Here is a 10,284-nt window from a genome sequence, read left to right on the forward strand (position 1 = left end):
TGGAAGCACAGAGGCACAGTGGGCAGCACCGTTGCCTCATATCTCCTGGATCAGGGGATTGAAGCCCACCCCAATTCTGTGAAGATGGATGGATACAAATTTGTGCCTTTGCTTGCCACTGTGGCTATACACTCATGGGTCTGCCAATTGCAACCATAACTGTAGGCAATTGTACCATTTAAGGTATAGATACTCTATGAAACATTTCTGTACCATTGATTGTACATTAATGCTGATTGTACCTTTGGGATGTTTCTCGGAATCCATTTCTGTACCTTAAATGGTACAATTACAAGGGTACAGCCCCAGTGACAAGCAACGGTACACAATTTTGGTCCTTTTTTCTGAAAGTGTATGTGGGAGATTCCTTATTTGTAACCTCCGTACAAGCGAGATACCCAGATCTCTAGCATTCATATACTGTTATTGAGGTTATAGATCTGGGGTCATCCACATATGGAGATTAGAGAACTGAAGTCTCCCAAGGATGGAGGTTAGAAATCTTGGGTCTCAAACATATGGAGGTTAGAGATCTGGGGTCTCCCACATATGCAGGTTAGAGATCTGGGTACTCCCAGATATGGAGGTTAGAGATCTGGGTACTCCCAGATATGGAGGTTAGAGATCTTGGGACACCCACGTATGGAGGTTAGAGATCTGGGGTCTCCCACATATGAACGTTAGAGATCTGGGGACTCCCACGTATGGAGGTTAGATATCAGGGGACTCCCAGGTATGGAGGTTAGAGATCTTGGGACACCCACGTATGGAGGTTAGAGATCTGGGGTCTCCCACATATGAACGTTAGAGATCTGGGGACTCCCACGTATGGAGGTTAGATATCAGGGGACTCCCAGGTATGGAGGTTAGAGATCTTGGGAGTCCCACATATGGAGGTTAGAGATCTTGGGACACCCACATATGGAGGTTAGAGATCTTGGGACACCCATGTATGGAGGTTAGAGATCTTGGGACACCCATGTATGGAGGTTAGAGATCTTAGGTCTGCCATATGTAATGATTAGGGATCTGGGGTTTCTCACAGAATCAGGAGGGTCTTGGTATAGTGTTGAGACCAGACACATCCACAGTGCCGTCAAGAACGGCAAAGTCCACTTTTATAATATTGCTCAAATATACAGCTGGCATTTCCAGCATTGTCACAACACCGCATAAATAATTGAATAGGTAATTACAAGCTTTGGATTTTCACTGTAAACACTGGGCCAGGTGTGAGTATTTTGGGAAAGCGTAGCTGCTTTTTATAGGAGGGGTTTCGAACTGCTGGAAACTGCTGGTACAGTGACAAGGGGTGACACGCAGTCCCAGCGGGTGGCATCATCACCTCACACCTCCAGACATGTAGGTTGGAACACGGCCCCCGCTCTGTCTGTGTGTGAAGTTCGTGCCGCGGTTGTGTGGAATCCCTCCGGGTGTTTTCCCATCATCCTGACTCTATATGTGGAATATAGTGGCAGATCGTCCTTAACGAGCGAATATGTTCACTCGTTTCCTGATAGACTCTCAATCTGTTTCCCAGGAGAGACATCAAATCACCGCAGCCCTAACTGTCCAAGCACATAAAAAAATTTGAGAACAAGGGGGAAAAAAAGATCAAAACACAGGAATGAAAGAAATCACTACTATGTCAAGATACACCATATATTTATTTGTGAATTATTATCTTCTCATAATAACAGAGTGCTCTTCAGAAAAGTCATCTTGATCACACGTGTGAGTTTGCTAGGGAGCCAGTAAATCGCTTTCCCAGAGGATTCTTGGACAGGTAAATGGACAGCCCACTACACAAGCACTCTGACCTCACAACACATAAATGCAAATGTGAAGGCTTGACAACTCAATGAAATGAGGCTTCTCGATGGTCCAAACCACGGCAGGACACACTGTGGGGCGCTGACCCGCCTGATGGCCAGAGATGTCTCGGCAATAAACACGTTCAGAGGTTCATGGGATTGCGATCGATCGTAATTGGGTTTCATTTTAGTTACAAGTTGGGCGGAGAGTAATTAAGATCAAATCCCCACACTAGTTTCACTTTCATGTGCCTCTAAGCATGACTATACCCGTGTGTAATACTCAAAAGTTTGCAGCTTGAAGTGATGTAATGCTTTGGCAATGCATCGAAAAGTATTAACGCCGCTCGATGGCTAATACTCTTAAACACCCCCAAATGATTGATTTTGAAAGCCAGCTAACAATTTTATTGTTTTTTTTTTCGGATATTTGCTGTGCAAGCGGAAAGAAGAGTTCATTGTCACTTCAATAGTTTGTTTATGAACTGTGTGAGAGCAAGGATACATAGTAAAGCAGTGTTGTTAGTGTAATTTGGACTGCCAGTGATCTCCGGCGTCATTCAGGAAACAAAACAGGATCACCGAAATGCCAAGAAGCTTCTATGGATGGAAAATTTGAGCCAATCCTTGCTCCTGCCTTATGGATCACTTACAGCAAGTAGAAGCAGAGAATCAAAGTTCAGCGTCACACGACGTGATCCCTTCAGCGGAACCGACAACAGCAGCACGCGTCAAAGATTAGACGGAATTCTGTTGTTTACAAAAATTTATTCATACAAATCTTACAACACCTTTTTTTTTTTTTTAGACATTTATCAACGTTACCCCCAGTGGGGTGTCCGTATGTAATTATAACGAGATTACTGGCTAGGATTAACTTTCCACACAATATATATATATATATATGTATATATGTTTTTTTTTTTAAGTTTAATCTTCACGTTGTAAGGCTTTCGGAGCTTTCAAAAAAACGATACACATCAGGCGTTCAAACGGTGGGGATGCAGGACGCTTGCAGGTAACTCATAAGGTCTAATCTACATGTCATAAACAGGTGCAGAATGGACGAATAGAAAGATAGTATACTCAAAGAATGATAGAAACAAATGGGGAAAAAAGCCGCTCTCTACACCTAATCCCGCAACTATGGAATCCAAGTAGCGATCGGCAGGGTACAAGACAAGAAATGGGGGGGGGGGCAGGAAAGTAAGCCGAAGATTTTCGCAGCATTGAAGGGCTACTAAAGAGCCATCTGTGACCGGTGGCGAGTTTATAGTTGAGGAAAGGCACCAAAGCCGCAGCCTCCTGCGTCACAAAGCCTGGAGGGGATGCAAAATTAAACAGAGATTGATTTCATGTATAAACGACTCAGGCACAGATCGAATCTTTTGCTTATGTTTTTTTTTTTTCGTTATTGTTTTTTGCTCATAAGGCTCAACCAGGTGGATGGGTTTGAAGATCCCCACGTCCTTTACCGGGTGGGGGGGTGGGTGGTATTTCCTTCCTTTCAGGGGGGTAATAGCTGGGAGGTGGGGAGTGGAGAGGGGTGGAGGGTGCCTGGTTTCCAGGGGTCCCTGCTCTGGGCCCGATTTACATTTTTACTGCTCCCACCTCAGCTCTGTTGCCGTCGTAGCTAAAGATGAGCCCTTGTCTCTCCCTCCAAATGTCCAAATATTGGATTAAGAGGACAGGTCAAGTGGATTTGTTTAGCTATTGAGGCTCGTTGAACCTGAACTGGGGGAGTTGGGAGTAGGGGGGGGGGGGGTCTACACAATAGGGAAGTGTGGCAAAGGGGCGTGGTAGCCCCTGTCTGGGTTTACCCTCTCACTGAGTCAACTCAGTCCATCCCTTGCTATATCAGCATATTCTGCTATATACTTCTCTCTCTCTTTCATTCACTCTCTCTCTTGCTCTCTCTCTCTCTCTCTCTCTCTCTCTCTCTCAATGAGCTCTATTCATAAACCTTTTCACAATTCACACACAAAAACCACGGCCATTTCTCTCTGACCATTTTTTGGGAATTTACAAAGAAGGACACTCGCATGAAATGGATTATAATATGCCATCGAAGACACAATCTCAGCTGTATTGGGTGTGGCTTTCAAGACTTCCCTAATTCACTTTTCATCTGAATGAAAAAAAAAACAAATAGTGTGAAAAAATTAGGATATCTGGTGTCATTTCCTAACTTCAAGGTGTAGAATTTAGACAGAGTACAATTTTACAATTTTACAACTTATCGGTAGACACAGAGTCCCATGTACAGAATGGATTCTTTCAAATTTCCAAATAATTGGACTCTTGAATCCCAAGTCTGATCCTGAAAAACACTGACACTGAGGTCCTGTTCAGCGTTATCCTGAGCTATCAACCCTCATGGGAGAGGAGGGATTCTGATTCATGTTTAACACTCCGTTACGGAGGCAGACAGGCAGCACAATCGACAAAATAAAAAGTCATACATTTAGCACAGCAAATGAAGTGGAAATAACATCAGCAAAATCAGTGAGAGGAAAAGAAAAAATCTTACGAGTGATATAGGGTGCAGGTAATCACAAGCTATCACAATTACTTTAATTATCTGTTCTATCGTTACAGTGTTTTACATGACAATAAAGTTATGAACAGCAGACAGACCAGAAGAATCCAGTTGTAAAACTGTTTGTGAGAACTTAAAACGGCTCACAGAAAAAGTACCACGTGTCTCTTTGACTGTCGTTTGTTCTCTTTTGAGAAAAAACAGCATCGTTCCTGTGTTATGACTGTCCGTCTATATTTTGGGACACGCTGACCCACCATGGTACTTTTTTCATGAGGAACGACACAAAAATAAAACAACAAAACATATTTTCAAGGGTTTTTTTTTTTTTTTCTTGTTTTTCTGAAGCTTCTTAAACACATGACCAGCACTTAGAGAGAAACACATGTCACTTTGTGAGAAATGGTTTTAGGGTTGAGTCCCACCCTCATAAGAGTGAGCATTAATGCAGGAAGCCGAAGCTTTTAATTTGTTCTAGTAGGTTCTGCGGGTTTCCCTCTTTGGAACATGTGTTATGACAGAGCTTACAAAAGATAAATGAATTATTTTTTCCCTTAGGTTTCTAATGCCAGTCGCCCCCTGGATAATGGATGCATGTCACTGATATTTTGATGTAACTTTACGGAGCGTATATCAACACTGTCCATGATTTCAAAAGAGGAAAGTGGTCAGAAAATCTGACTATGCAGATACATACATACATATACATAGATATATGATATGTATGCTTGTATGTCGATGTATTTTGTTAGAAAAACAGAAACACAGACCAGGAAAGGGGGAAATCGGACTGTATACTTGGAGTGGAAAAAAGGAGGGGATAGTTCAGGTGAGGAGAAAGGGAGGGGGGGCAGGAGCCCCCGTGAACAGGCCTCGGGAAAAGCCTCGGAACTCACCGGAAATTCGGGAGAAAACTGTTTCAGCCAGTCTCCCAAAATAGCCTCAAACTCATCCCCATCCGGGAGGGCATCAAAGTCTATGTCTTGTAGAATATGGTGAAAATTAAAGTCTTCAGGGCTGTTGTAAATAAAAACACTATGCTCTTAATTTCAGTTATAAAAATAAATGTAACATTCAATGCATTGATTGTCTTTTTCAACTATTTATTTTATGTATATATGTATATAGTTATATATTCAAAAGACACGTTTCAGGTGCATGTAGATGTGCACTTTTTTCCCTCTGTTTATTATAGGACTTAATAAATATATATATATATAGCTATAGGTAAACTAATAGACTGGCCCACAAAGTAGATCTGTGTGGTCTCAAGTGCTTTTTTGTACAAAAGAAAAACAATATTATTATCAAAATATTCATTTTAATGGCTTTACTTCATACATAAATACATGTTTAAAGAACACATGGGCGATCCACTGATTGTTCAGTTATCTCAAAATGACTTGATCTCAAGGCTGTACACAGGAGACAGTTTGGATTATCAACGCTACAAATAGGATAGCCGGCGTCCTTTGTTTCTAAATCTCTGTCTATACCTTTTCCCCAGGACCGCTGCCAAATATTTCTTGACAGCCATTTGTTTTCGGTAGCGGCTGTAGCTGTCTGTGAAGATGCCATCCGAATGCCTTTTGGACAAAGGCTCCGAATCGTCTTCCAAATTGCTCGCTCCACTGCAAAACGGAAAACCAGGATGTTGTCTAAATTTCATGATATTTGTCCCTTCCCTAGGGACTAAATGTATATTAACCTGAAGAACCCCCGACTTAAAAAGAAACATTTCCGTTCCACTTCAATAAAAATATATATTCTTATGCGTTGCGCTTTTCATACAGTCCTTGCCAAATTATTTTTTTCGATGCCTACGAGACACTCGGTATTTACCACATGTCTGTCTTTGACCCCCAGAGACAGTGCGAATATACATTATTCATACCAAAAAATTAAATGTATTCAGCCACGTGGATGCAGACCAATGTTTCTTAAAGGCACAATGTCGACAGCGACATTTTTACGCGCTTCTTAAGCATAACGGTCATAGCTCAATCTCACACAGAGCGCAGCTTTTTTCTATTAAATATATGTATATATAATATAAAATACATTCAGAGTGATGAAATATTCATTCTTAGCGTATAATGGACGCGGGAGCCGCCCCAACATAACACACACACACATACATACACACAAAAGGGAAACTTATTTGGCTCGTGAACAATAGGAAAAGGGGAATAAAATTAAAAAAATAATAAAATAATAATCACATACTCAACATAAACGATTATTCGGGACCGTACAGTTTGACCAAGGAAAACGCTTAAAAGAAAAATCCTTACCCTACACGCTTTGCCATCAGTGAATGCAGATATTTCCTTGCTGATAACTGACCCAAGACCTTCCTGTAGGCTTTATTAAATATTCCATCTGCATGCCTCTCCGTTCTGGGACAATAAACGCCAAACACATAGACCGTCAGTCACCCAGCGGAGAGGCAACACCTTCAAATCAATCTGCCATGTACTGGCCAGCACTATTGGCCATGTTCGTTTACTAGGTTGATCCACTAATTTATTTTGTATAGGGGGTATCTGAGGCCAAGGGAATCTATCTGTTATCAGTGAAATGAATTAATAAACTTTACCTTCTTGTTCTATCCTAATTAATCGATTACTTAATTGGCAAAAGGATGGCTCTAGCTGCTGCCTTTTTTGGTATTCCTGGCGCTAACAAATAAAACTCAATCTGGACAGCACATTTAGCTAACGAGACAAAAAGAAAACATATACAAAACAAGTAACAGAAATAAAACGTTTAACAGAAAACAAATATTCCCCACTAATGAAATGTCCGGAGTGAATAGAGAGAATGTGTAAGATAGCAAATCACCTCTTCTCCGGTGGGTAGTATAAAGTAAATACGTCGTCAGTGACGGATGGAAGGCTTCGTATAGTAATTTGATCACCGTCAAAAGCCATGTCGGGTAACGAATTCCCGTCCTCGTCATAAACCTCATTTTCAAGTCTGTAACAAAAAATATAATAATAATAATAATAGTAGTAATAATAATAATAATAATACACACGGTATAGTGAATTTTGCACTAACTTTATAATTGTGGTGGCAAGTGCATTGTCATGATCACGGCGGTCTGTACTACATATTAAATGAATTAGTATTAAAAGAACGGACAAAATATCATCTATCGGATTCAGACGTCCCCAGGGTAAAATACAAGATTAATAATAAACTCTAACTGATTTGGCTTTTCCCATACATATAGAGAGCACTGAACGAAAAACACATGTTTTCCGATATAATTTGCACTTCAAATAATTAAATGTATCGAGGGAAAATATGCATAAAGATTGCAGCCTGATTGTAGCAGACATATGGACCGGGGACTAGCGTTCACGAGACATAAAGACATATCGTCTTGAATTATTGAAACTTTCGATTTTTCTCCCTTTATTGTATTAAAATATGCCCCGATAACTGAAGCAAGGTGCTTAGGAATTTCGAGATTAAACGAATTTAGCTTGATAAAATTGTATAATCGAAAATATTATTCAGAATAGTGCACAAGTTCATCCTTGTGAAGCGACAGCCTTAAGGGCGACCATGCGTTTTGTTCAACAGTCAGTGGAGACATTCTTCGCGTCTCATTTTCGCGTGCACAAATTCCCACGAATCGTCTACTTTTCTTATAAAGTACCTCCTTTATTTTTAGTGCCATGCACTATTAATTACATCCCAGCTGCCAGTTAACCATGTAAAGTATCTTATAATTCAAATTGTTCTTGGAATAAACAGGATTATGTTCCTATATCATTTAGCCTACATAGAATTATTATTAGACAAATTCATTCTAAACAACGGAATGCTTCTAAAACTGTCTATGCAATACGAAATGCTTCATGCTTTTTTTTATCACATAGCGTATCGTATTCTATTCTTCTTATAATTAATGGACGCGCGTTCAAAAATATTCGCTTTGAAAATTTCTTTCCAATATATCACGTCTTGTTTGTCTTTGTTGCTATTTTTCCACGTCTAAAGTAACTCAGCACCTGCCTAAAAATAGCATTCTATATCCTGTAAGGTGGCCACATCAGCAACCAGAAACACCATTTCGACCGTAAACAATGAATGAATCCGCCGTTACGTACCTAATATTAGGGTAACTATGCCCGATAGGTGAGCAGAAGACGCTGCCGTGCATAAAGATTCCGTAGATGAGTAACGCTACAGTCGCTTTACTAGACATTGCCATTCTGCGAAAGAAATAAGAAAGTTAAAATTCTCATACAGCACGAACTATACATCGTTCAACCCACATAAAAAACTAAAATATACAACGAACAAAAGTGTTAACCAAATTACAGTATCTGCTCGAATCATTTCTTTTTCGAATTCGGAGGGAAAATGCACAGTGCAAAAACGTTAAATGTTACCCCTTAAATGAACTTTTTGCATGCAACTATAATAATATCCTTTGGGTAACACGCTTAAATCAAAACGAGAGGCAGGCGTAATGTAGAAAAAGGTGAATCCCGCATTTGTTTCACTTGCTTTTGTGCATCCCCAAATCTTTCCAAGTTTCTTCGCTAAATATTTCCATTTTTTGTTGCATGCCTGTAGATTTTTTGCCTGTTTGAAATACCGAAGATCGCCACATACCTATTGCGGAGTAGAGAGTAGAAGTGGATGCGATCCGGGCGCGGCTGAGACGGTGGGAATGAGATAAAATCTTTCTCACGCCACTTCTTCACTAAAGCGCCCCTGTCCTTTCTTTATGTGCCCGTTAGCGTGTCCAGCCCTCCACACTTTTATATATAGTATGCAGATATCGGATTTCTGTACAAACACGGCTCCCTGAAAAGGAATGTAAGCATTTGTCTACATATTATCTTTCGCCGAAACTTTTTGTTCTGCGGTCTAATTCCCTCGGATTTTTATTCATGAATCCGGCGGCTTTGCCTTTTTCATAAGTCACATTAAGGATGCTACAGACGTCATCAACCCTTCCTCCCGGAATATAATAGTACTTTTCCTTCTTCATCGATGAACAACTCAGAGTCATAAGCCTCCCAAGGATGTGTAGTATGAAAACGTAATTTTCAGACAAAGGATGTATGTTATTGTCTGGCAATGTGTCATATACAATATTTCGGTCATCTGAGGTCATTTTGCGTGAGGGGGCTTTAATGTATCTTAAGTAATTAAATTTCAATATCTGTTTTAGGAGCTATAAATGATTCGATATTTTAATAATATTCATTACTGTTGCATTTAATTTTGTTGCTATGCAGAGACATTACATGCCTGCGATCATGTGAGACCAGCGGGACGGTTTCTTTGTGTTGCATTTTGCAGGGGGTGAGAATTAACAGGAGCTGTACATCTTAATAGTGTTAAAATCACATATCCAACAACCAGGGGCGCTTACACTGCGAGTATAGGTATGAAGTCAGACATGCATGGTTTAAGTTTCGTGTTGTGTGGTACAAAAAGCCACGCCAATGGCTTTTTCACAGCATGAAAAAGTACCTTTTACCTTATACCCGCTATCACTTACAAATATGCTGACATGATACTGAGTAGCAATTATAGAAATCAAATATTCTCTATAATGTAATTATAAGCATCGGGATTCACTGCTTAGATTACTGTATGGTATGTTCAAAACGTATATGAAATGAATATTCGCCATTATTTACAGTAGGGCCTATATCAATTTTGCACAAACTCGTAAATTATGGGTGCATTTCCAGTTATTTCTTAAGTACCCTGTACTTGATCAAATTGTAAAACTGAATTTAATTTTATGTATATTTTCATTGTTAACCGGCAGTTCTCTTAAGTAGTTTTCCGATTGCGCCGCATTCGCATTTCAGCGGTCCATACGTTTCGCTTCGCTTTGCTGTCTGCATATTGTTTAATTTGCACCTTCGCTGATTCACACCACCTTATCCT

The 10,284-nt window shown here is 40.2% G+C and overlaps 1 protein-coding gene across 3 annotated transcripts; it reads right to left on the reverse strand.

The window, feature by feature from the left end:
* Positions 1–2,948: 2,948 nt before the first annotated feature.
* adcyap1b (adenylate cyclase activating polypeptide 1b) lies at positions 2,949–9,325 on the reverse strand. 3 transcript variants are annotated; one of them, XM_049001019.1, is made up of 7 exons: positions 8,989–9,312; positions 8,478–8,582; positions 7,198–7,332; positions 6,648–6,752; positions 5,850–5,984; positions 5,250–5,370; positions 2,949–3,133 (listed from the first exon to the last, which is right to left on the reverse strand). In XM_049001019.1, exons 2-7 carry the CDS (start codon positions 8,579–8,581, stop codon positions 3,125–3,127), a joined length of 609 nt encoding a protein of 202 aa, XP_048856976.1. In that variant the 5' UTR covers position 8,582; positions 8,989–9,312; the 3' UTR covers positions 2,949–3,124. The 3 variants fall into 3 exon arrangements, with proteins under 3 accessions (XP_048856976.1, XP_048856975.1, XP_048856977.1); XM_049001018.1 differs by lacking the exon at positions 2,949–3,133 and having other exon boundaries at positions 4,640–5,370; positions 8,989–9,325; XM_049001020.1 differs by lacking the exons at positions 2,949–3,133; positions 5,250–5,370; positions 6,648–6,752 and having other exon boundaries at positions 5,655–5,984; positions 8,989–9,321.
* Between the last annotated feature and the right edge of the window lie 959 nt (positions 9,326–10,284).

The sequence above is a fragment of the Brienomyrus brachyistius genome, unplaced genomic scaffold, assembly GCF_023856365.1.
Source record: "Brienomyrus brachyistius isolate T26 unplaced genomic scaffold, BBRACH_0.4 scaffold54, whole genome shotgun sequence".
Taxonomy (NCBI): Eukaryota; Metazoa; Chordata; class Actinopteri; order Osteoglossiformes; family Mormyridae; genus Brienomyrus; species Brienomyrus brachyistius.

Bases quoted from the DNA above. Each gene is read 5' to 3' on its own strand.
- adcyap1b (XM_049001018.1), bottom strand. From the start codon at position 8,581: ATGGCAATGTCTAGTAAAGCGACTGTAGCGTTACTCATCTACGGAATC. The intron at 6,753-7,197 runs GTGATTTGCTAT...TTATTGTCCCAG, and splicing joins TACTACCCACCGGAGAAGAG to AACGGAGAGGCATGCAGATG. The intron at 5,371-5,849 runs GTATAGACAGAG...TATTTACAACAG, and splicing joins GCAGCGGTCCTGGGGAAAAG to CCCTGAAGACTTTAATTTTC.